The 27,914-nt window shown below is 37.4% G+C and overlaps 1 protein-coding gene across 1 annotated transcript; it reads right to left on the bottom strand.

Moving 5' to 3' along the window:
• Window positions 1-8,102: 8,102 nt before the first annotated feature.
• Window positions 8,103-27,033, bottom strand: gcm1 (glial cells missing transcription factor 1). The gene is given in 5 exon segments (NM_001016915.2): window positions 8,103-9,664; window positions 16,237-16,365; window positions 18,389-18,501; window positions 21,165-21,417; window positions 26,929-27,033. Coding segments are annotated over 5 exon segments (1,164 nt in total). The 5' UTR covers window positions 27,001-27,033; the 3' UTR covers window positions 8,103-9,067.
• Between the last annotated feature and the right edge of the window lie 881 nt (window positions 27,034-27,914).

Here is a 27,914-nt window from a genome sequence, read left to right as displayed (position 1 = left end):
CAGCTGTTGTCAAGGAATATATGAATGTGTAGCTCTGTTAGAAAGCTGAAGTGTATGCAGTTTCCATCATACAGATCAATTTTTACTTAGATCAATATATGCTTTTAAATACGTCTCTATTATTTATTTCAATACAATCTGGTTGCTGCAGACAGATACAAACACTAGCAATGAATGGTGGTGCCTGTTATTATGAATACCAGATAATTCTGTTGTTGCCCTTTTTAGGGCAAGATTCTACAATGTGACTTCTCTATCAGCTGTATATTAAGGACATAGGCGGAGGGTGACTTTTTTGTTTGGGGAGGCTAAATATGGGCCATACACAGACTGACCTACAGCTAAAGTGAGAATTGTAATTGGATCCTTTTTAAATACCAATTTAATTTAAAACAAACAATAAGTAGTGACTGGCCAGTCTACCACATATATAATACAACATTTGTTAAAATATATAATAAGCTAAAAGGCAAAAATAATCTCCTTTGAAATGTGTAGATCAGCAACATTCTCCCTGGTTCTCACCGTCCCATAAACCAGAGAGCACAGAATCTTTGTTCATTGCAACCTACTTTTTGCTTTATTGAGGATAAGTTCATTGGTTCAATTTAGTCCATTTCATTACACGTAACCTTTTGAATATGATCACATAACCTTTTGAACCTTTTTTGGTGGGGTTTTTTTTAAGAGATTTGCTTGTCCTTTAAATTGCTTTACCTTTTATGCTTTGTGACCTTTCCCACTTTTTAGTGATAACAATAGAAAACCAGGAAGGGTATAACAGGAAGTATTTAACTCTAAGGTAGATATGTTCTTAAATTGCCTAAAGAAGCTTTGTAGCGAAACACGTAGCAATTATGTGCAGCTGTAACATATGCTAGCCCACCACTGAATATTTAGGACATGCCGAATTCATTTGGAGATAAGCCGCATTAATGAAAAATCACACGTATATCAGATCATCTTAAAATTGCTGGAATAGTGGCAATTTGCATTTTTTTAAAAAACACTAGCAGAAGTGTCCTATTTATAAAAGATGGTTGGCCTATGCTATTTGGGTGTGCCACTTGGCCAGCCATAAAAAATATAAAAAATTGTGAAGAACTTCCTGGTCAAGCTCCCCCCCTCCAAGAAGGCAAGTAGCACCAATAATGCTTCTTTCTATACAATGCTGTAGAGACAGCCTTGGGTATGTAGGTAAGTGAAAAACGCTTCCATGCTTCGGGTCATTTGGTCAGTTATACAGGAAGGCTACATTTTCTTCCAAAACAAGAACACCCCTGTGTCAGTTTATTCCATCAGGAGTTCAAGCAATAAATTACAGAAACGGCAAACTTCAGCCAGAGATTTAAATATTTTGGCCTTACCTTCAATAGCCCCCAAACTAAAGTTTTCCTAATGGATGTCAAGTTACACTGGCTAGAAACAGCAGCAGTAAAAATGGTGGCTTTAATGGAGATACGACTAAATTGCAGGTTTTTCTAAACAAACAGTAGTTTCCACTTCTAACACACAGAAGACCGTCTCAAGTGGTGGACAAGACAGGAAAACTCAGGCTCAGGTAGGCTGTGGGCCCACTCCGGGGGCAAGCTCTCGCAATAGATTCCAGCCTACAGGGCAATGCAAAATACCGGACACTTGGTGCCAGGACCCCTGTACAACAGAAGAAACTCATCTGCCCATCAACATCTTGGAACCAAAAGCTGCTTTTGAAAAAGTGGTGAGAGACCACGAAACGCATCAAGCGTATGGTTTTGTTCTGTATGAGCACAATATGCTTTTATGGAGACTGAATAAAGGTATGATTTTTTAAACAGCAGTGGTTATGTTGCTCCGTACATGATACTTTTGGTTGCAGATTGATTGGCCGTCTGGGTTTCGGCTGTGCGTTTGAGCACACACTGCTGGCTCGGTAAGTGCTCCCGTGAGTTTCTATAAAATCATCAACATCTTGGAGATGAGTGGTAGAAAACCAGTAACTATTAAGGCTTTCCAAAAAACCAAAGTCTTTCATCAAATAGGGCCACCAATTGGTAAGTTCAATCAGGTAAGGCAAGTGATCCCCAACCAGTGGCTCGTCCGCAACATGTTGCTCCCCAACCCCTTTGGATTTTGCTCCCATTGGCCTCAAAGCAGGTTCTACTTTTTGAATATTTGGCTTGGAGGAAAGTTTTAGTTGCATAAAAACCAGTTGTACTGACAAACAGAACCTCCTACAGGCTGGTTACCAAATAGCCATTTACAACCCATATTTGGCACCCCCAGAAACGTTTTTATGCCTTTGTTGCTCCCTGATTTTTTTTACATTTCTTTTTTTTTTTTAAATAAAATCCCCCTTTTAAGCCTACAGTATATCCTTATTGTGCACCATAGGTTAGCTGCAATTCTAATTGTTTTTTCAGTTATGCATTCCTTCTTTTAGCCTATGTGGTTTTCTTGCTACACTTGCTAACTACTTTCTAAACAGAACTGTATATAGTTAATCTACGTTGAGTTATTCAAGAACTGCCTGTTAGTCTTGCACAACCTCCAGTTTGAAGCCAGCAGTACCTTCATAAATTGTGATGTACCAACAAATATGCATAGCTGTGCTATACAGTCATTCCTTAGTAACCTGTTTGCATCAATTTTTTTTAGCGAACAATCATATTTCTAAACAATGCACATTACACAAAATACCCCAAAATTGTAAGCTATTTCTTCTTTCAAACTCTCAATCTCTTCAAGAACTACATTCTTTCTGAAAAAAGGTTACATGGGAGTTCCAAAGATAATTTAAATAAAGGCAGGCACCACAATCAGAAATGGTTGTATCATGCTCTATTTGTGTGCAGTAAAGTAGATGGCACAGCATGTCAGGCCCTCATTTAGGTTCATCTGAGTAAATAAGTAGGCTCAATGTACTTCTGCTGCTGGACTGCTGGTATACAGCACACATTTATTAAAGTATTAAAGGAAAAGCCTGTTAAATTGAGGAGACTAGATTGTTAGGCATCCTCCAGTGTATTAAATCACTAACTTTTTGCCACGGCTAGAGCTAGTCTTTTGGATTCAGTCTTTCTCAACACCACCATCTTATCCTTCTGTCCCAGGAATCCTTTGCACCTTTAAAACTTGGCCAGTACAGTAAATTGTCTGACAAAGCTGGTGCGCTGGGGATTCTGGGAACTAATCCCAAAGAGCTCCAAGAAATTCCAATTTACATAGGTTTATCCTATAGGCTAAAAGTTCACCCACTGGGTTTTTGAAGCAGAAGCCAGGATAATAGCTGATCAGATTCCCAACTACAGACCAGTTTCACCCTTCTTGGAGCTCTTTCAAATTTTTTTAAACTTTCTAAAAGTAATAAGATAATTCTGTACAATTTATGAAATAAGTTACTCTTCACTATGCCTGCAGTCCGTCTCTGTACATGCAGGAGTTGGAGTCAGATTTTTATTGACAGTAGTGTTCACCACACTGCACCTCTCGATGTATGACAGCTGTCTTTCAAAATAAATGAATCTAACACACACAGTTAAATGTATGTGCTTAGAGGGAAATAGTGATGACTAAAATGATTGTTTCTCAGATGGCACAGAATTGTATATTGATTTAATATAGAAAGATATTTATGTTTACCAGTTTTCAGTATCTTAATTAGAGATATGTTTAACCTGTCTCTGTTGCAAATAAATGAAGCTAACATTTTAGCTTGGAGGAGCAAATTGTGCAAAAATATGCAATAATGAGGAGGATACTAAAAGCTCATTATCAAATGAGTCACCATTATCTGGTTCATACAAACGTGTTTCAAGGTTAAGTTCACTATGGATTGTAAAATATTTGTAAAATGCAAAAGGAAATAGTCACTGATGACTGAGAAATGTTGGCACTGAAAACCTGCTATTTTTGTTTTGTAGATTTTGGTACTTTTTAGATTTAAACCAGTGAACATAGATATAACATTATTTTGCCTGTTGTGTAGTAAACTTTTTTTTATAGTATGGCACACATAGGCAGGGTAGGACAGGCAGAGTATGGCACACACAGGCAGGGTAGGGCAGGGAGAATATTGCACACATAGGCAGGGTAAGGCAGGGAGAATATGGCACACATAGACAGGGTAGGGCAGGCAGAGTGGGGCACACATAGGCAGCATAGGGCAGGCAGAGTATGGCACACACAGGCATTATTCTGCTTGCTCTATGCTGCATGTGTGTGCCATATTCTGCCAGTCCTACCCTGCCTATGTGTGCCATATTCTTCCTGCCCTATGCTGCCTGTGTGCCATACTCTGCCTGCCCTGTGCTGTCTGTGTGCCATACTCTGCCTGCCCTGTGCTGTCTGTGTGCCATACTCTGCCTGCCCTATGCTGTCTGTGTGCCATACCCTCCCAGCCCTATGCTGCCTGTGTGTGCCATACTCTGCCTGCCCTATGCTGTCTGTGTGCCATACTCTGCCTGCCCTATGCTGTCTGTGTGCCATACTCTGCCTGGCCTATGCTGCCTGTGTGTGACATACTCTCCCTGCCCTATGCTGCCTGTGTGCCATACTCAGCCTGCCCTATGCTGTCTGTGTGCCATACTCTGACTGCCCTATGCTGTCTGTGTATGCCATACACACAGGCAGCATAGGGCAGGCAGTACATACATTGACACAATGCTGAGGTGTGAACAGGAGAACAATGTGGGGTTTTACAGTTTGAGCCTGAGGTGTGAACAATGCGGGGATTAAAAGGTGTGAACAGCACATGTCTAAACGATGCAGGTGTTTATAGCCTGAATCTGAGGCATAACTCAAGCAGGGGGGCAGTAAATCTCAGTACTGATAGCATTTAAAGCTTATACAAAGCTAAGCAGTCACAGCAGCCAGACAGGTGGGGAGCCACCCAGAGGGGGCTGCCTTTTGGAAAGCAATGCTCTAGACTATATGAGCAATCTATGTTTTCAAGAAAGCATCCTTCTTAGGGCAATGGCACATAGGTTGGTTCCTCAATGTATTACTTTCTATTTTATTCTGTTTTATTATAGATAGTTATATCTATGTAAATTAAAGCCTTATTTATCCAAAGATAAATTCTTACTTTCACCCATAGAAAAAGGAATAGATCATTTGTAAACTCAGTTGATTTTTAAGGTGATGCTATGATTAAATAACCCAATAGGATTGTTTTGCCTGTGATATGGATTAATTATATCTTAGTTAGGATCAAGTACAAGGTACTGTTTTATTATTACAGAGAAAAAGGAAATACTTGTTTTATATTTAAATTATTTTATTAACATTGAGTCTGTGGAAGATGTCCTTTCAGTAATATAGAACTTTTTGGATGAGTTTCCAGATAACAGATCCTATACCTGTAATTAGTAAACATTAATCTGGATTATTTGGAAAAGGGCAAAGGAATGGCATTTAAACATAGTAACATAGTAAGATGGGTTGAAAAAAGACACATATCCATCAAGTTCAACCATAATGCCTATATATGACCTGCCTAACTGCTAGATCAGTGCTGTCCAACTGGCGGCCCGCGGGCCGCATGCGGCCCTCGACCCCCCTCTGTGTGGCCCCCCACCTGTCTGGCTGCTTTGATGGCTTACCTTTGAGTAAGCATTAAATGGTATCAGTACTGAGATTAACTGGCCCCCTGCATGGTTCTCACCTCAGATTCAGGCTGTAATCCTTCTGTATTGTTTAAAAATGTAATCCCCTGTGTTGTTCACACCTTTTAGTTTCTGCATTGTTCACTCCCTGCAGTGTTCACACCTCAGGCTCAGACTGTAATCACTCCCATTGTTCACTTCTTCACACCTCAGACATAGGTACTGTAGGCAGAGTATGGCACATACAGCCAGCATAGGGCAGGTAGAGTATGGCACACACAGGCAGCATAGGTCAGGGAGGGTATGGCACAAACAGGAAGGGTAGGGCAGGCAGAGTATGGCACACACAGGCAGGGTAGGGCAGGCAGAGTATGGCACACACAGGCAGGGTAGGGCAGGCAGAGTATGGCACACAGAGGCAGCATAGAGAAGGCAGAGTATGGCACACACAGGCAGGGTAGGACAGGCAGAGTATGGCACACACAGAGAGCATAGGACTGGCAGAGTGCTGCCTGTGTGTGCCATACTCTGCTTGCCCTATGCTGCTTGTGGGAGGTGAACCTGGCAGGGGTTTGTTGTGGGAGTTTGTTAGCAGTTGGAAATAGCCATTAAATGGTCCCTAAGGTGTGTAATTATGTACTGGGGGTTGCTCTGCTATCCACAGGGGAGGAGGAGGCATATGGAATTTAAGGGTATATCTTAATATGACATAATTCTTTCACATATGAATGATGGTTGATATCCCCACAGTAAGGACCAAGCATTTGGGATTTTGCTGTGCTACCACCATTGTGATAAAATAGGTGTGGTTTGAAGTGGGTGTGGTTTCAAAAAGGGGAGTGGTCAAAACTGGCTTCCATTAGCGGCCCTCCACCATGTATGCTAGAGAAATTCCGGCCCTCGGCACCGTAGAAGTTGGACAGCACTGTGCTAGATGATCCAGAGGAAGGAAAAAAATCCCATCAGAAGCTTTTCCAATTTGCCTCAGAGGTGGCAAAAAATTCTTCCTGACTCCAAGATGGCAACTGGACCAGTCCCTGGATCAACTTGTACTGAGCTATTACCCATAACCCTGTATTCCCTCACTTGCTAAAAAGCCATCCATCCCCTTCTTGAAGCTATCTAATGTATCTGCCAGTACGACTGGTTCAGGTAGGGAATTCTTCACAGCTCTTACTGTAAATAATCCTTTCTTAATAATAAGGCAGAACCTCCTTTCTTCTAATCGGAGTGGGTGCCCTTGTGTCTGCTGGAAGGGTCTACTGGTAAATAAAGCATTAGAAAGATTTGTATATGATCCCCTTATATATTTAAACATAGTTATCATATCACCCCTTAAGTGCCTCTTCTTCAATGTAAACAATCTCAACCTGGCCAGTCTTTCATAGAACTAGTGCTGAATTTTGTTCCTCGTATTACTGGGATTGAAAAGTTGCAAAAGGGTGTTCAATGCTACTGCTAAATATGTGATGTCTATAAACCCCTTCTAGTATATATTACATTTTCAACAATGTACATAAGTTCAGTCCCTTAAATGACACACAAGCTAAATGACTCACCTATGCCAAAAAGGAACAGTTAAGTTGTATGTTTTGTTATATAATAGGAACAGAAGAAAACTCCATTTATTATTCTGTTTCTCACTGTAAGAAATAGCTGGGGGACAGGTGCCCCCATTAATCCATCTGTGCCTCTTGTCATGAACCTGGCCCGAATATGTAAAACAGTTTAAAAAATAAAGTAATTGCAAGTTATTGTCCATGTTAATAAATTACTCAGTTACAGAATAATTTGGTGATACAGTATTAAAGAACTAAAGATTAACTAAAGAAGTAGGTCAGAGAAGTTGTACTTTGTCTTTTGGGTTTCTGTACCTGCCCAAGGCAACCAAAGCCTTTAGCAGGGAAGATCTGTGCCTTTGAAGATGCCCCAGTAGCTCCCAATCTCCTTTTTTGCTGATTCACTGCAAATGCTCTGTTCTGCTTTCAGTTATACAATATACAGTATATACAGACTATAAATGTCTCAATATAAGGCTGATTAGTAATTTATTCAGCTACAAACAATGCAGTTAGCAACAGAATTAAATCATCAGCCCTGTAGCATCACCTTAATTGACAGGCAAGCCTCTTTTCTTGCTAGATAATTTGTGATGACCCTAAGCTTAGCTTCTCAATGACCATTCAGAGCACTCTGAGTGTTTGCAGTGTCACTGACACTTCTAACAAAATACAAGGGTTTCATTCTTCTTTAAGGTCCCTTAGACATGAGCATAGGTAAGTTAGTGTATGTGAGTGTACTAGCAATTTCCAATGTTACCTGTGTTCAACATATGACTTCATTTTCACTCTTCTGTCATTACAGTTCCCATATAGAAGACTGGGTTATATGGCAGGTGTTGCTTTCCAGATACTGTATACAATTATCAAAATGACTTGTGGTGCTCACTGCAGGAAGTCCTTGGAAAACTTCCCAAATTTGTGCAGGTATAGTAAGAATGCAGGGCACTCACAAGGAAAAAGTTAAGTTAATGACTTTATTGATAGCTACATTAGAATAAAGCCCAACATGTTTCAACCCCCTAAAAATAACAGGGGCACAAGCAATATGCAGGCAATTAGAACATGTTAAAAAAACACATATAAACAAAACTGAAGAGATGCACTTAACCAGATCACCTACCAAATGTAGTGTCACAAGTGGATGTCACAGTCACATAGTCACTATCTTCATGCAACATAGTTAGTTAAGCCAATCTTATATACACATTAAAAAGAGAAATCTACACCCTATGGGTCACCAAAAGGCAGGGTGATTTGAATTACCTGACCATCAAATATATGAATAATAAATCTGTCCAGAAGTCTGAGTTTTACACTCTCTCCTATCAATTCACAAACATTTTCTAGAACAAAAATTGGCATGTGTATTGTTTCTGTGCCTTTCATTTGTTCAATGTGTTGCCATCACACAACTATATTGTATGAGATGATAGGAAAGGTTGTTCAGTGTGATTCCTAAATATTTTTACAAAAACCAAATAAAACAAGAATTTTTGAGGCATGATAAGATGATAATGATAAGATGTTGTAAAATGCTTTCAAAATTGTCTCAGAGATTTTATTGACAAAAATAAAATGTGGTTTGATTTGCTAGCACCAACTCACATGTATCCAGTATCAAATGGATTTCTGATGCAGAGATTTTAAAGTCTTATTCAGGAGGAGTGCCTCTCCACCACAGATAAAATATTTATGATGAACACTACTTAATAATGACTGCACATAAAACAAGCTAAAATAGTTCCAGCAAATTCAGTCTTTTCATGTGCAGACCGTATCAAAACAAATGGATATTAAAAAGGAAAGCTATTGGGAAAACCCACACATGACTTCAGGCAATCCATGATCTGGGAATTTTGTCGACGGTGCCACTGGTAAAATGAATGAGGACCTTCCTTCATTTCTTGAACTCAGTTGCTGTTATAAGATTGGAGAAAAATGATTAGGATTATATCTAAATAGGTAGGAGTCCTCCTGGCAGAGCCGGTAGACAGCTGACGATGATGCACTATTGTTATGGTTCACATGCAGCATGCCTTCGTGTACATCATCTGCATTAGATTTAAAGTTTAGGAGCCCATCTATTATTGAAGGTTCCACATTAGAAATTTGTTGGTTATATAAGCCATGGCAGCTTTGCAAAGGTGATTTTTCCCAACATAGGTTTTCTAGTGGTTGCATATGTTGATTCTTTGCAATGAAAACTTTGTTCCACATTTGCTGATCTTCACTGTAAAAATCAAATTCCATAGTTGAGCTTAACTCGCCTCCAATGCATTGATTGCTCTCATTCTGATTGTCTCTGCTTAGATTTTTGCTCCATTCTAGGTCACTTATATTTTCCAGTTGATTTAAATCTTTTTCAAAATTATAGCTGTTAAGGCAGTTGTTAAGTATATTCTCCGTTTCTGAGTTATCCATTTCCATGTCATTTAAATCATATAGCATTGCTTGAGTATCCTGGTCTAAGGGTGTGTTTGAAAGGTTCTCCTGATCAGCTTTTTCACCTGTAAGGGCCTGAAACAGAAGCACAATTGAGAAATAACACAACTCTTCCATAAAAAAAAACCAAACACTCACACAAAATGTAACCTGAGCCTTATGTGTTAACAAATGTTACTTGTAATCAAGCTGTTTTATATCATGTTACTTGCCAGTGTGACATTGAGTTTTTTAGAGGTTTATTGGGCACTGTGTTATTGCATACTAAATGCTTTTTGTTAGTATACTACTTTTTAGGACAACTGCAATGCAATATTGAAAGAGGTTTCATGTATACTTATGAAAGTAGTTATTATACTACCCCACATTATTTAATATATATCATATCCTCGCCATTCCTTTTCTTCTATCAAATCCGCATTTCTCTACATTAATTTTCTCTTTTTCTTTTGCTGTCCAGTTCTCTATAACCTTCTCTGATGCCTCATACTTCAGCACTGCATTTACCAATTCATAATTTTAGGACACTGTCCTTGGATGATTGATTTTTACTGATATATATGTGGTATTTAGCAATAGTTTTTTTCCATAGGGAGCCATAACTATGTTTGAAACCCCAGAGACATTGTTACCACTAAAATAGAACTATTTTGGTTTTATCCTGCGCCCAAAAATAAATAAATAAATCTGTATTATGTTTCCCTGCTGTCTGAAAATACCAATGGCAAAATTTACATTTTACACCTGTAGACCATGCCACACATATGTGTAATAAGGTACACAGAGAACACAGGAAACATTATAAATGTTTCCAATTTACCTGGGAAACCATGAATAACAGGATTGGGGCATAAGAATGGAGCCTTTCTTCCCAAACAAAATCACCTGTTTTTGGGTTATGTATAGTGCAACACAGTCTCATGATTTATACTCTCTGCTTAAAAAGTGGCTTTGCTAATAAATTAATTTCCTACAAGCCTGGCATTACCTTAGCATCTGTTTTCTACAGATGCCCATATCTGTGCAGCCACAATATTATGTCGACCGCAGTTCCACTAGTAAACAGGTTTATTTCAGCTAAAAACCCTGCGTTTATAGCTGTATTCTCAAACAAAGGTAAATATACAGCAAAGGCACTGTAAGATCAGTACACAAGTGCAAACTCTTGATTCAGAGTATGACTATGAACTATTGTAGGTACAGGTATCAGACCTTTTAAAAAATAATTTCCTTTTTCTCTCTAATAATAAAACTGTACCTTGTACTTGATCCCAACTAAGATATAACACAATCCTAGTGGGTTTAATTACTGTTAAATCATTTTTTTCTAGCAAAAAAGGTAGGAGATCTGAATTATGGAAAGACCCCTTATCCAGAAAACCCCAGGTCCCAAGCATTTTGGATAATGGTTCCATACCTGTATAATGACTGAATGAAGGACAAGGTTTACCAATTTATTTTTAATTAGTGTTTATTTTTATTATTACAATTATAATACATTCTGAATGATTCTGCTGCTGAGTTCAGTTCATTCCTCTATTAACCATTTGCCATTATCCTCCATTATCCATTTGCCAGCTAAAAGTTTTCCTTCTTAAGTATATCCCTTGCTAACATAAATATCATGGAGAAAATATATTCTTTGGCCTTTCTCATAACTTTGTTATCAGTAGAGAATTTTTTTCTCATTAGAAGTGCATGCTGTACTGATCTTTGCTTAGATGTTATATTATGAAGCAGTGCGATTGTTAGGCATGTTGCTGAATGCCTCGTATTTGTTGCCACAATACAGTATATAACCAGGGGGTTATCTTTATGTCTGGCATTAAACCTCTTTTTGGGTTTAACCAATTTTAGTAAAGGTTAAGTTTGAATCTATTGTTCTGAATACTGCATAACCTAAAGTGGGAAGGTGTACTCTTGGTCATTGGAGTAACCCTGTAAAAAATATACACTTTCTTCCCTGGGTCCATATGGCTTGGGCCTATCTTCAAGAAAATATCTTTTATTGTATGGTTAGCCATGAGGTCAGAGTTTGTAAGTTTGCTTATTACTACATGATACCAATGCTGTCAAGAATCCAGTACAGGTATGGGATCCCTTATGCGGTAACCCGTAATCCAGAAAGTTCCGAACTACGGAAAGGCCATCTCCCATAGACTCCATTATAAGAAAATAATTCTAATTTTTAAAACTGATTTCCTTTTTCTCTGTAATAATAAAACAGTACTCGATCCCAACTAAAATGTAATTAATTCTTATTTGAGGCAAAACAATCCTATTGGGTTTTTTCAATATTTAATATTTAATATTTAGCTTACTTAAGTTATGGAGATCCAAATTACGGAAAGATCCCTTATCAAGAAAACCCCAGGTCCCGAGCATTCTGGATAACAGGTCCCATACCTGTACTTTGAACTGACCTCTCACCTGATGCACCCTGTGCTACAAAAATGTTTCTTTTAGGTGTTGTGTCATGGACACAAGGATAAAGTCAAACACCTTCTGTTTCCCCCATCACTAAATGTTTCTAGAACATACAGTGTTGAGTACAAGCCTGCCACTTTCATACCACAGTGAACTAAATGTGTTCTTTAAGGAAACATCCATTATGTCACTAGGCATGTTTTAAAACCTGCATAACAGCATTCCAAGGTAGACTAAATGAGCTTTAAAGTCAAAATGTAGCCCATGCGTTGTATTTTAAATGTGTGACATGTATTTTACATATAGACATAATATGCACATTAGTGCTTGATTGCATGGGGAGCATATTAAATTATCTCTAGACCTCTGCTGCCTTGAAAACAGTTTGACTTGAAATTTGAACAAACACAGGTCAAATAGCTTATACTTGCTAGCTGTTGCTGAAACACATACATAAAAAAAACAAACATAAGAAAAGGAATGCTAAATTCCATAGATAAGATCCATTGATCTGTCACAGTCTTTGAGAACACACTAGGTAGGTTAACTTACTTTGGACTGTTCATTAATGCTACATTATAATCTGACATTGAAAAAAAGTATTTTAAATCTTGGTTGTTGCTGAGATTTTATGCCATTGATTTATTAAGGGACAACACATTCTAGTGGGGTTATATAATAAAAGGCGCTAAGTTTGCCCAGGAGCAGTAACCCAGAGCAACCAATCAGCAGGTAGAATTTACTGGTCACCTATTTAATAGCAATCATCTTATTGATTGCTATGGGTTACTGCTCCTGGGCAAACTAAGCCCTTTTTCCCTTACGTCCCATACGGCAGCAACCCTGAGATTCATTCTCCTTCCCTTTTGGTAGGACAAGTGGAACAATAAAGTTTAATTTCCCCACACCTATAAAAAAGGGGTTAGTAACAACATGACCTCAGTGTTTTTTTCCTACCTGCGGTAGGCGAGTGGTCATGGGCAGAAATTGCTGATGTCTCCATGGAGAACATATGCAGGGCAGCGACCTGGAGTGCTCCAAATACCTTTATCCAACACTACAGAGTGGATGTCTTAGCCTCTCAGGAAGCTTCCTTTGGCAGAAAGATAATCCAGAAGGCGGCATAACCGGAGCCCGCCCTTAAGCTTGCTAGTTCTCAGGGTTGCTGCCGTATGGGACGTAAGGGAATGAGTAAATTTATACCTACCGAAATTTACTTTTCCCTTAGTCCCTTCGGCAGCAAATATTCCCCCCCTAATAAATCCTTATGCATTATTGTTGTGTACTTCTTATTCACTGAGGTCATGTTGTTACTAACCCCTTTTTTATAGGTGTGGGGAAATTAAACTTTATTGTTCCACTTGTCCTACCAAAAGGGAAGGAGAATGAATCTCAGGGTTGCTGCCGAAGGGACTAAGGGAAAAGTAAATTTCGGTAGGTATAAATTTACTCATTATTACATATGGGGACCTATACAGTATATTGTAGCCACGTTACTGAAAAACCAAACATAAAAAATAAAGCAAACCCAACTATAAGTGGAAGGGGCCCAAATAGACCAAATGTGTTGTTTGGTCCACAGCCAAATTAGAATAACTGTTTCAGAACAGCTTAGCCATTAATTTCAGTATTTGTCAATAACCGTTGTTAATATTCCCGTACAAAAAACGTCTGTCGCACAGTACTGAAATGCTGCTGAGCCTGTTAATGCAATGTAACTGACGCCAGATCAGTTTACAACACAATGTGATGTATGAGTTTCACTGGAATGGCTGGTGTTGAGGAAAGTGTCAGGAATGCTGTAAAGTGAATTTACATTGCCCTTAGGATAAGATCACAAATAAGATATGTTTTATACATTTTATGCTACGTGCTGTCACCAGGGGGAGGAGAAGATGCACTGGCTTACAGTACATTGGTTATATATAATTCATTCTAAATTATAATATATCATGAATAGGGTCTTTTTTAGTATTTATATGGTATCTGTATATTTATATGTACATTAGTCCCACTGCTCCGCTGCTTATGATGCTAATTGCAGGGGTATCAGTTAATAGTATAATAATGTATTACAGATACTTATATCTAATGCAGTTATTGGTCACAAACAAGTTTCACATTCTTGCGCCTAACAATGTCTGGTCAACTCTGACTTCTTATGCTGAGCCTCAAAAGCACTCAGTTTTTCTTGTTTCTTGTAATCTTTTATACAGTGTGATAGTTGGATACATTGATTTGGTGCATAGTTTGAGTATACTAAAAAGGGAAAGGAGCTATATTACAGTGGGCAAGCAAGGAGGGATATAAAGGCCATATAAGCAGGTACATTAGCAGCCACAGCAGTACTTTGGTATTTTGCATTTTAGAGAAAAGTTTACTTGTTGTGGATGCACTGGAATTTTTATGTAAGTGTGTGCGTAGTTTTTTTCTGTAAAAGTTGTTGAGTCTCATTTGAATTATAATATTGCTTGAAAATTATGTTTACTTTTCAAATAGCTTTTAAGTAGTGTTTGGGCGGAGTTCCAAATAATATAACCTTTATAAAACCAATCAAACTGTTTCTTTGGCAGTATAAGGCCACTATCACACATAGCATGAACAAATCTTATAGATGAGACCACATATCAAATGTTATTTAAAGTGGTTGTTCACCAATAAATTAACTTTTAGTATAAAGTAGACATTGATATTCTGAAACAATTTTCAACTGGTTTCCATTTTATATTTCTTTATAGTTTCTTTTGTTCAGATGTTGTCCAGGAAAGTTAGCAGCTACATGGTTGCTAGGGTCTTGTTTACCTTAGCAACCAGGCATTGGTTTAAATGAGAGACTGAAATATAAATAGTAGAGGGGCTGAATAGAAAAATAAGTAATAAAAAGTAACAATAACTATAAATTGTAGCCTCACAGAGCAATAGTTTCTCTGGCAACTGAGGTCACCTACCCCCACTTGAAAGTTAGAAGTAGAAGAGGAAGGCAAATAATGTAAAAACTATTAAAAATAAATAAATAATGAAGACCAACAGCAAAGTTGCCAAGGATAGGATATTCTATAACATACTAAAAGTTAATGTAAAGGTGAACCACCCCTTTATATATCTTTAAAAAGTAAGTACTTCCCTTTCCAGTAAAAAAATGAACAGGAGGATACAAGGAGGAGCCGCTGACAATATACTACCAATTAGTGATATAATTAGTAATGGGGTTTTACTCAAGTACAATTTTTAACCACAATGCTGGAATCAAAAGTTCCAAAGGATAAAAAGGCTAAATTAGAATTAATCCTGCGGCTCAGTATTACCAATATCCAGTGATTTTCAAGATCAGTGACATTAGATAAACCCATTTAATAACATATGTATTACATATGTTCCCACTTAATTATATTTGTTATAATTAGGTGAAGACTGCCGCCTTGCCGCCTTCTTAGATTTAGATTTAAAAGACTGAGGGGCAGATTCATGAAATCACGAGTTTGAATCCCGAATGGGAAAAATTCGGATTGGATACGAAAATTTCTGAAGATCGCAAATATCATGAAAATGCTTATGAAAAAATCGTATTAGTCACGATAATATCGTATTGGCGATCTGAAAGTCGAAAAAGTCATGCAAGCGACGAAAAATTAGGCGAAAATACGCTTGGAGTGTTCAAATGAATGCCCCGAGCATTCATGTCTTAGTAAATCTGCCCCAAAGTGTGCATTGTTCACGCCTCCAGTCTTTCCTTTTTAGGACTTTATTTAGCACTAAGACTCCTTGAGAGCACTAAGTTTAGTCAGTTGTTTCTAGAAAACCCTTAGATTTCAGGGAAATGAGAACGTGGCGTACTTTGTTGTTACAGAACAGAACAATGTTTTTTGTTTATTTTACCTGTATTTTGAAAAGAGCTTAGAATTTTAAATGTGCCTTTTTAACGTGTTTTCCAAAGGCACAGCTGCCACTACTCATTCCAAATGTAACATGTATAATCTTAAAAATATGTATGAAGATATCTAATATTAATTACTCATTAAAACTCAATGAGAAAACAAAACAGAATCAGGCTGATTTTTCTTTGCTGCTCTTTATGGAATAAACACCTAATACAGCAGCCAACAAACACTTTTTACTCTGGCTCGGTGCAATTATAATATGTATAACAGCTTTATAGCTATAAATAAACTATTAGTTTAAGAAAACCTGTATGACCCTATATTTTTGAGATGTCACCATACCTCATCATTCCTGCTCCTTTTTAGTCCAAGTTTGGTGGTTACAATCGCATTGCGCTTCTTATGGCCAACCTTTCTGCTTTCTGACTCGAGTTTTGTTTCTGGCTTTGGATGGTCATGAACTCCCTTTGTCTTTAAAACAGAAATGAAATATTAACTGTAACTTATAAGCAAAACCAAATCAGACTAACATAGGAATACTACATGCACCTTAAAAACAAATTCTAGATGTGCAATAAAGAATTTTTACACCATCACCGTGAGAAAGTTGAGTAGCTTCCGCCTTAGTGAAAAATGTGTTTGTAGAAAACTGGTTTGTTACTAACCCATATATCCATTTACTTATGCCCCTGCAGCAAGTGGAGGAGCACTAAAGGGCATGAAATAGTGCCCTTTAGTGTATATTCTTAAAGAATACATCTGCACTCTGCACTTTCAGGCAGCCACAAACAGCCCAGTACTTACTGCCTGCCAATCACAACAGTTGGGTCATTGGATGGCCTTGTTCTCATTTAGCATCAGCTACATTGTTTGCCAGGGGGGCACACATTCACCAACAATCATAAGGCTCTTCCGCACAGGCATTCACAACCGTGATAACGTGCAGTGGCTTTTCTTTGTGTTCCACCATAAGGAAAAGCAGAAATGAACTGACCCATATTCTCCTCTATGGTGATTGTACCCTAAAATGCTAAATGCAGATGTATGTATTTGGGGGGGCCTAGGTTGCCATGCGGTGGCAGGCAACAGGTATGTCTGTTTGCAAGGGCCCTTAGGTAGACGTTGAATAAATTGTTTAAAATCTGTAGATTTGTTACCAATAAAGTTCTATGTTAGCAACAGTAGCACAAAAGACACTAAAAGATTATTCAGCATGTACAGTTTAACCAGTATAAAAAGCCCCCAGTAGATGGACAAATGAGCTGAAATACAAACTAATTAAAATGAACATTATTATCCAATGTCAACGTAACAGGGCATTAAATCATGCAGTACATTAACCCATAATACAGGAAATGTAATGGAGAGCTGCATACTGTATATCTCAGCACACCCATACAGACTATTTTTCATTGCATTCCTTATTAAAAGTTTTTGTTAAATAATGCTGTTCCAAGCTAAATACAATACTGAAAAAAACAATTCAATATTTAAATACTGTTAAATGAAATAGGACTCTAATTATGGTGCATAGAGACACATTTGTTACAAAATGGCAACCATTGCCTCTTCTCTTTATTGTTTTTTTTTCAGCTTCAAGTTTTTACTTAAATAAGTGCACGTAGGAGATTTTCTAACTTTTGAGTTTTTTTTAATTCTAAAAAAACAGTTGATAAATCTGCTTTTTGCATCATACATACTTCTATAGAGATGTAATAGAGATAATATTCTTAGAAGCTGGTTCAGTGTGTATGTTAAAGAAATAGAAATTTCCTGTCCAGTTTTTATTAAGGATTTAATATGTCAGTGTTTTGCAGTGTTTGATTTAATGTCAAAATTTATATTCCTGTCTTTGAGGGGTACTAACTAAAAGTACACAGAATTCAGTAAAGCCTTACTCCATTTCATAAATATAGCATTGTTGTTCTGGGCGCCTCCTTTATGGATTAGGTAAAAACATACTTCTCTGTCTATTTGTTCTTATTTTACTCCAATTTAACGTCCGATTCTGACATTATTAACACATGCAAAGTCAAACTAATAACAAAAAATACAAAAAATGAATACCAGCCATTAATTGAAGAATATCTCTGTCTACATCTTACAGGTATAGGATCTGTTATCCAGAAACCCATTATCCACAAAACTACAAATTACAGAAAGGCCATCTCCCATAGACTCAATTTTAATCAAATAATTTATGATTTCCTTTTTCTCTGTAATAATGAAACAGTGCCTTGTACTTGATCCCAACTAAGATATAATCATTCCTTTATAATGACAAAACAATCCCTTTTAGTTTAATTAAGATTATTTTTTAGTAGATTTAAGGTATGGAAATCCAAATTATGGAATTCCTGAGCATTCTGGATAACAGGTCCCATACTAACTGAACTACCTGAACTAGCTTAAATACCTGAACTACCTGTTTAAAAGTTACAGTGTTAAGGTGAATATAACAGGCTTGCATTCCAGTTCCCAGACACCAGCCTACCTGAAAATATATGTATGGTCCTTCATGCCTCCAGAAATTGGTAACTGGAAATCCACCATGACCCCGGCAAGAAATTAGTTTTAAAGGACCGCTGCAGTTTGGGCAGTGTTTACCTGTAGGAGATCAAAGGTCAGCATATATACACCCATAGTCACTCAGGAATTCATGTAATGCAGGTGCCATCTGACCTACTTTGTCTGTTTTTCAAGGCTTGTTTTAAGTTCAGCTGTCTAACTAGGGTCTGATTTTGACAGGGGTATGATAAGCATCAATTCATTGGACAATTTTATCTTTTATTTGCTTACAGCAAGCAAATATGGCTTGGAGCACATTCCAGATCTGGAGTCGTGATGTTTTTGGCGGTATTAATGTAGGAGAGTCACTTTTTTGCTTGGTGATCTTCTTTGTTATGCTAAATGGGTCAGTTTATGGAAAAAGCATCAACTGTAGATTCAGTTGATTATCTGTATTCACAAAAGTGAACTTTTATTATCTAATCAACAAATTATGTAAAGGCACATAATAATCAGATATTGAATTATGACAGATTGACAAATCATGTTCTTGAGCAATCCTTGTCTTAATGTATTTTTTTTATACAACTGACCTACAACATACATTTAAACAGCAAGAAACATATAAAAAGAATTACAATGAACCAAGCTTTTGGCCTAAATGTGCCACCAAAATTCAGCTATTGTTGATTAGTAGACACTTGGAAGTAAAACACAGTATTTGAATAGTACTTAATTGACAGGGGTAACCCCCTTGGCAGCCCAGGAAGGCAGTAGGCTAATAACTGAGACCTGCCAATATTTGTAGTATTGGACCCTGATGATTTCTGGTGGTAGCCCTGGTTGTAATACATTAGTGGAGGCAGGACCAGGTTTCTATACCATAAAGATAAGAGAGACAGAGCTCCAAGACCATCTGTAGTGAGGGATTGCCAAACCTAGAGTGGTTTGCCTTCCTATGGGGATCAAACAGTGAAGAGAAGGGCCCATCTAGACAGTACTGAAATTTGGGGTGGAGGCTAAGTTGTAGTTCTGGATCCTCTTAAGCAAGTTGACTTTTACAAGTTGCTTTTTTGCAGTGATAACTTTAGACATTTCTGTTAGCAGGATGTTGCCTTTTTATTGAGAGGTAGAGCACAGCAAATCTGAGAAGTTATCCCCTGTGATTTTTGTTTATGTACTTGCATAGTTTCATTAGCTATGTGTCTGGTCTGCTCCATTTAAGGTTAAAGTTTATGAATATGTTTGGCCTACCCTACAAAGAGTGTTACCAACTTAGGAACAGATGTGCAAAAAACCATCAGACTTAAGGTGTAGTGACCCAAGTCCTCTAGAGGACAGCCTTCTTTTTCTCTCCCAAAGTAGAGCAGTTATATATTTATAAATACAAGCAGAGATACTACAGGCATAGATTAGAGATTCACATGCAATATATGCAATATTTGTCCCAGGCCATGGTTACTTTTCTTAGTAAGGTAAATGTAAATATTGTACGAGTGTCAGAATGGTAAGGCGAGGTACAAAGGACCCACTATTATAATATCTAGCAAAGTATTCCTGTGAATGCAACATTTTGGTCCCACCTGAGGACCTTTATCAAGGATGTTTGAGAAACAAAATTACATATCACGGGACATTATTGAATTATAGAGGGTCCGGAGAAGGACAACTAAGCTGGTAAAGGGTATGGAAAGTCTTAGTTATGAAGAAAGACTGGCCAAGTTGGGTCTGTTTACACTAGAGAAGAGGTGCTTAAGAGGTGACATGATAACTATGTATACATACATAAGGGGGTCATATAATAATCTCTAATGCTTTATTTACCAGTAGGTCCCTCCAAGGGCACCCACTCTGATTAGAAGGATGGAGGTTCCATTTAGATAGTCAGAAAGGATTTTTTACTGTGAGAGCTGTGAAGTTGTGGAATTCCCTCCCTGAACCAGTTGTACTGGCTAATACATTAGATAGCTTCAAGAAGGGGTTGGATGGCTTTTTAGCAAGTGAATACAGGGTTATAGGTGATAACTCTTAGTATAAGTTGATCCAGGTCCGATTGCCATTTTCTCCCCTCTGAGGCAAATTAGAAAAGCTTTAGATACATTGGATATGTGAAATAAAGACATTGTCTTGTTTTTATACTTATACATGAGGGTGTATATATTTGTGTGTGTTTTTCTTTTTGTAGAAATGTATAATTTATAACTTGATTTGATCAAAATATTTAGCAGTAAGCATCTTTTCTTACAAATACAATGGCTCATTCCCTCTGACTCACTGAGCTTTAGGGCAATACCTCTTGAGTTATAGTATTGGTGATCTGGGGCACTACTTATTTAGATACAACATTCATTTTATCCCCTGCAGACTCATACATATATATTATAATTAGGCATCTATTTTGAGTAGTCCTCCTTAAGAAATATTCATTTTAACTAGTAAAAGATGGTATCACTGTAGACTGATTGAATCATAGGACTGCCTTATTTAATTGCATGCAGCATGGCACCCTGCTTTTCAATATGCAGAATCAATAATCTTTTATTCAAAGACTTATTATTGAATCAAACTTTATAAAATGGGTACTCACATTATAAATTTGCCTTATTTAATAATAAAAAATCCAATATGCAGTAAATATATATTGCTTAATTACACTGGAGAAGGGCATGTCTCTATTAAATTTTATATAGCCTACATTCTGAACAGGAAAACAGCAAGTGAAGACATTACAAACTCTGTACATCTAGCGCACAAATACTTACTTTGCTGTTTTTGCCGTGCCTTATCACATATAGCAGGCCTCAGATATACCTTTCTTCCATCTGGGACTGTGCAGTCATTGCTGCACACAAGAACGCCAAGGCAGGACTTCTTCAGAATGCGTGAGTTGTGATTATTGGTGTTCCTCATTGCCCACCCACTTAAATGTCTCTGTGCATTTCTGTTGGAGGAGCTGTAAATATGCTTTACATATGAATCAGGCCACTCCTGGAACCAGTCAGTTTGTTCTGGATCCTAAAACAAGAAGGCCAAAGAGTTAGAAGTACTATTACTTGTAATATATGTCTTACTCTTACAGTAGGTGCCAATATTTTGACTTCAGAAAAATGTTCATCAAATGCACCCCAATGATAAAACATTAACATTTTTAGATTGTTTAATAAGTAATACATTATGCAATATAATTAACTAGCATGAAGGAATGAAGGATACCCCAAAACAAGATAGGCCTCTATAGAACTATATCACATTAAATGGTTCATATGTAAAACCATGCTTTACCTAAAAAACCATTTTCACAAAAACATACTTTGTTTACTGGTATGTTAAAATCCTAAATCGAAAATTGCCATTTAAAGTACTATGGGCATCCCCCTGGGCTCACACGATTCACAGTGCACACACACAATCCAAGGCACACATGCATGTTAGGTCACATCAGCCAATTAATGCCAGTTCTATCTTTTACTACTTCTTCCTGTTACAGTTAGAGTTGCATTATATCCTGTCAGGGGATCTCTAAGTGAGCACACAGACCTTTACAAAATGGTGGCTCAGAAAAAGATGTTAATGGGTAACATTTACCAATATATATGCAGGCCCAGATTTGTGGCGAGGCATGCGCGGTCGAGGTGGGCGGGCGGCAAAAGGGGGCAGCCTCAGGGCACCCTATTCAGAAATCTGTATATATATATATATATATATATATATTCTCACACAACTGCTGATTATAAAAAATAAGTAATACCTTTTAATATTGCTGAAGAAAAGGCAGGATCGCTCTATTAATCATGGTGGCTATTTTAAAGTGTCATTAGAAATAGTCAAAACTTTTTGCATACACAGCTAGATTCTGTACATTAAGTTTGTTGCTATTTCCAATGTATTTGGCTGTTGACTTTTGTGCTCTGGTGGAGCAAAACAAAAAGATTAATTTGAGAAAAAACACTTCTGCCTTGCAGTGCTGGTGCTTTAGTTTAGTTCCAGCTTGGACACTATCAGCAGTATGTTCTCACTGTTTCTGTGTGAGTTTTCTCCCACATTTCATAAACATACAGGCAGATTAATTGGCTCCTCAGAAAATTGGTCTTAGTTTGTGTGAATGTAATAGCCACCTTAAATTGCAATAATATTCAAAATGGACAGCCTGTATATGGATAATACCATCCCATACCACAGGAAGTGTTTAGCTGAACCCAAAATCACAAATTATATTTCCTTCCTGTCAACTATGCTAAGACTTCCTTGGCCATGATATTTAAAGAACAAGTACTTCTTGTTTTGTGTGGGATAAAACCAAGTCCAAAAAGTGCAGCAAAACCACGGGGATTTTCTTTGTTAAGATTCTCTAATGTCACTCAGGAATCTTGACAGAATCATTTGCAGTATTTATGCACCATGTTTTCTTGTAAAAGCCTCAAAAACACACCAATCACTTTACAAGTCTTTGGAACGGAATGAGGGAAATTCTTTTTTCATACAACAAATAAGTATTTTAGGAGATGCCATACAAGTTGTTGACAGTGCATAATCTGAACAATTTGACTATTGTGCAAGCAGATATTGCCACGTGTTCACAATATGCACAATTTGGGTATAGCTATTATTAGGCAAGACATTTACAGCTTTTATGGAAACCAATTGATATGTTTTCAAATTTAAACTTTGCACTGTTTGGACTTTGCACCTTGCCATAAGCAATTACAGTGCTTTGAAGTTTTCAGGAACTGTGTACACAAAAAAAAAAGTAAATGCTTCTGTGTTTGTGCCAAAGCAGCGAGCATGAAAAGTAGAATGAGAAAGAGACAAAAATGTCAGGTATTAAAGTGAAAAAAAAATTTGGTTCTATATGAACAGAAGATTTTTGTTCAACTACTTCGACGACATCTCTCCGATCACAATGGAAATGTTACATGGCAGGCATTACGAAACAAATACCATCACTTTTAACGCCTCTTAAAAACAACCAGGATTTCCCAGATGGACTCTCTATGCGAATATTTGCATGGTGGACTAGCAGAGGAGTAATAAATTTACACTCTCTAACTAAACATGGCAAACCACTCACCCTATTCTAAATAATGGAAAAATTCCAACCTCCTCCACAAGAAAAGTACAGAGCTATACAACTGGCTCACTATATACAACACCAGGCTAAACAATGCGAACAAAACAGCCTAGGCACAACAAGCCTGGAAGCCATATGTCGCCAATTCCCGTTGCAACCGGGAACCCTTAGCTTGGTATATAAAACCTTCAACCAGCCCTCCCCAGACAATAAAAAGCTCAACTACATGTTGAAATGAGAGAGAGACCACAACAAAATAATGAACCCAATGCAGCATAATGACTAACAAAGGAAGCACCTGCCTTACTGTCAGAGAAACCTATCCAAATTCTCCACAGAACATACCTGGTTCCATTCAGATTGAACAAATGTTATCTGACATGTACCCCACAATGCTTGAGAGGCTGCACAGAAATGGGAACTATGTTATACATATGGTGGGACTGCAAGATCGTTTTGGAATTTTGAAACTCAGTGACCCACCTTCTATCAAGGATTTTCCATACAAAATTTCCCAAAGACCCCTTAACTTTATTATTAGAAAAGAAACCCCCAAAGTATACAAATTCTGCTTACAGGTTGAGCCAACACATATTAATATCAGAAAGGTTAATTATCGCCAGCAAATGCAAAAAAAACGGGACTTCCATTAAATTCTCTAAAAGCAAAAATAACCAACATAGCCCCTAATGAAAAACTCTCATACATATTGAAAAATGACATGGAAGACATGGATAAAATTTGGCTTCCCTGGCTAGCCCATGAAAACAATTCCCAGCTATTCATGGCTATACATCAAAGAACTTACAAGGAGGAGATTTTCTTATCCTACCCATACCCAGGTCCCAGCCACTACAATTATGGTTTTTGTTCTTATTAGTTATTGTTCCTTACCTCATTTTTTTTCTATTTTTCAATTTATAACTTAATCACCAAAACTGCACTACGCAGTCTGCAAGATTTAAAATTAATAATAAAACCAATAAAAATTGGCAGTTTTAAAAAAAATTGCTGCCTTGCAGTGCTGGTATGTTCTATTCATATCTGTGAGAGTTTCCTCCAGTTACTCTAGTTTTTCCCACACTCCAAAAATATACAGGCAATTGCTCTTGATAAACTCGTCCCTGACAGTAAGAGGGACATTAGACTGTAAGCTCCACTGGGGCAGGGACTGATGTGAAAAACTAATAATATCTGTAACAAGCTATATGACAGCCTTATATGGATAACGAATAACAATATTTTTTACAGTAAAGTAATAAAACGAAAAGAAGACAGATATTGATAAAGGTCAGTGGGGGAGGTCCTATAGCCTAACTAACCAGAGGCTCAAGTACACAGCTATGGGGTATGGGGTGAAACTGCAGCCAGACCCATTGGATATCAGTGCACATGGTCATTCTGCAATGGTCATTCTGCAATTCCACATGCAAGGGAAGAGAGAAATATGCAGTTGGAGGGATGGTTAGAGTAGTCAGTAGAAGGATGGCAGATATATATTTGGATGCATTATGGAGCGGGCAATGTACCAAATACTGCACTGATTCCTAACTATAATGTTAGAAATGAAATCCTCTATACCAGTTGCTGTTTGTAGCATTGGGTACATGTTGCTTACCCCACTGCAAGGCAAACCATGTAATCTAATGCAGACGAATCACGCTGCATCACTCCATTTGGTGTGAAAAACTGTTTATTCTTGGCAACATTTCAGGCATCAACCCTTCCTCAAGCTTTAGGCTTGAAGAAGGACTGGTGCCCAAATCATTGGCTGTTTTTGGGCATGAATAAACACTTTCTTTACACCAATTTCCAACTAAGCCTTGGCCAGACCATTAAACCCTTAAAAAGAACTGTTTTAAAAAAAATTGCTGCCTTGCAGTGCTGGTATGTTCTATTCATATCTGTGAGAGTTTCCTCCAGTTACTCTAGTTTTTCCCACACTCCAAAAATATACAGGCAATTGCTCTTGATAAACTCGTCCCTGACAGTAAGAGGGACATTAGACTGTAAGCTCCACTGGGGCAGGGACTGATGTGAAAAACTAATAATATCTGTAACAAGCTATATGACAGCCTTATATGGATAACGAATAACAATATTTTTTACAGTAAAGTAATAAAACGAAAAGAAGACAGATATTGATAAAGGTCAGTGGGGGAGGTCCTATAGCCTAACTAACCAGAGGCTCAAGTACACAGCTATGGGGTATGGGGTGAAACTGCAGCCAGACCCATTGGATATCAGTGCACATGGTCATTCTGCAATGGTCATTCTGCAATTCCACATGCAAGGGAAGAGAGAAATATGCAGTTGGAGGGATGGTTAGAGTAGTCAGTAGAAGGATGGCAGATATATATTTGGATGCATTATGGAGCGGGCAATGTACCAAATACTGCACTGATTCCTAACTATAATGTTAGAAATGAAATCCTCTATACCAGTTGCTGTTTGTAGCATTGGGTACATGTTGCTTACCCCACTGCAAGGCAAACCATGTAATCTAATGCAGACGAATCACGCTGCATCACTCCATTTGGTGTGAAAAACTGTTTATTCTTGGCAACATTTCAGGCATCAACCCTTCCTCAAGCTTTAGGCTTGAAGAAGGACTGGTGCCCAAATCATTGGCTGTTTTTGGGCATGAATAAACACTTTCTTTACACCAATTTCCAACTAAGCCTTGGCCAGACCATTAAACCCTTAAAAAGAACTGTTTTTCTAAATAATATTTTTTTCTAAAAATACACTTTCTTTCAGTTGTCAATTACTATTCTATTGTATTGTTACTTAATTTTAATTAAAATATGTATTTATTTAGGAAGCCAGACAGTCCCTGAAACCTTTTAACACCTGTATGGTCCGGTATCAAGAACTGAAATCACCAAACAATATTAAAACATTTGCTATAACCCTAAATTGTGTTAAAATAAGGCACAAGTTGTTATCACACTGTAGGAATCATGGAGTTTTTATACTTTTTGCTAATTATTATACATATATAAGATTATATATGTTCTCCTTGTATCTGTGCGTACTTCTTGTAGGTACTCTTCTTTCCTCCCACACTCACTGAATGTTACAAAGTACTTAGATTGTAAGCTCTAACGCAGCAGAGACTTATGGGAATGACAAAGTATTCCTGTGCCAAGTGCTATGTAACATGCTGGGGCTTTATAAACAAAGTGCACAATTCATAAAAAGATAATAACAGAGCATTTGCTATAAATGAGATAAATACAGAACACGCACAATGTAAAACGAATACTTCTGTTTACAGAAATTATTCTTAAAAACCCACAATAGATAAAGAAGCTTTCTTGATTTAATGAGTCTGCTGCCAGAAAGTATTCTACCATCTTACCACACCATCTTCATCTGAGAAATCTCTGAAGTTGGAAGAATATGAAGTGAAACAGGTAAAAACTTGGATGTATTTTATTTGCAGCCTACTGTACCTGTGGAAGTTTCATGTCATTTATGTCCCAGTTACTCCCTTTGCTTTCTGGGCTTGTGTGTTCTGGTTCCATAGCAGAATTATAGCAAAGACTTAGCATTCTGCGATAATGTGTCTCTTTCTGTGCTAGAAGAACTTGCCAACAGCTAGCTTTTACCACCTCTAAGCAGTTGTGACAAGGAAGTCTCTTCCGAAACTTAAGTGACACAAACAAGGAGGTTTAAAGGCAAAATCCTTCTAGTTTTGCCAGAAAAACTTGTTTGATAAATTGTTTTGCAAATGTGCAGATAAAAGCTGAAAAAAATGACAACACAGAAACGAGTGTCAGAGAAATATATACAAATCGTTCAACAACAGGGACATTAATCACCATGTCTTCGGGGTTGATATAATAGGTGGGATGCACAGACAGACAACCAATCAAAATGACACATGGGCAAAATGCAATGTTTAAAGGAAAACTAGAACATTATTCAAAGCTTTTGCTAGAATTTTACAGCCAACATTTACAGGCATTATCTTACATACAGTGTATCTGTTTTTTTCCAGAAGGTTCCTTTTCTTTAGCACCCTTGCTTTTAGGTGACGAGGATTTGTTTTTTTCCAGGGCTATGCTTTTACTGAAGATGAATGCAATTACAGATCGAGGCAGTCATCCAAAAAAATACTTATTTTCTATTTTGCAGCAATGAAGAAAGGTTATTTTATGTTTTAAGATTATATTTTTTTCCTTTGTAAAGGGAAATAATGTAATTTTCTATTACTTTTTTATATATATATATTTTTTTTATTTATTTTTTTTAATTATTTTATTTTTAGCACTGCTGCCTTGCAATGCTGGGATGCTAAGTTCCAACCAGGGCACCACTGGCATGTTGTTTGTATGTTTTCATCTTTTGGTGGATTTCCTTCAGAAGCTCCATTTTCCTTCCACACTTAAAACTACACAGGTAGGTTAAATTATTTTTGATAAAACTGACTCTAGTG

This window comes from Xenopus tropicalis, chromosome 5, assembly GCF_000004195.4.
Source record: "Xenopus tropicalis strain Nigerian chromosome 5, UCB_Xtro_10.0, whole genome shotgun sequence".
NCBI lineage: Eukaryota > Metazoa > Chordata > Amphibia > Anura > Pipidae > Xenopus > Xenopus tropicalis.
Note: the sequence above shows the minus strand (reverse complement) of the source record. Positions and strands in the feature narration are given on the sequence as shown.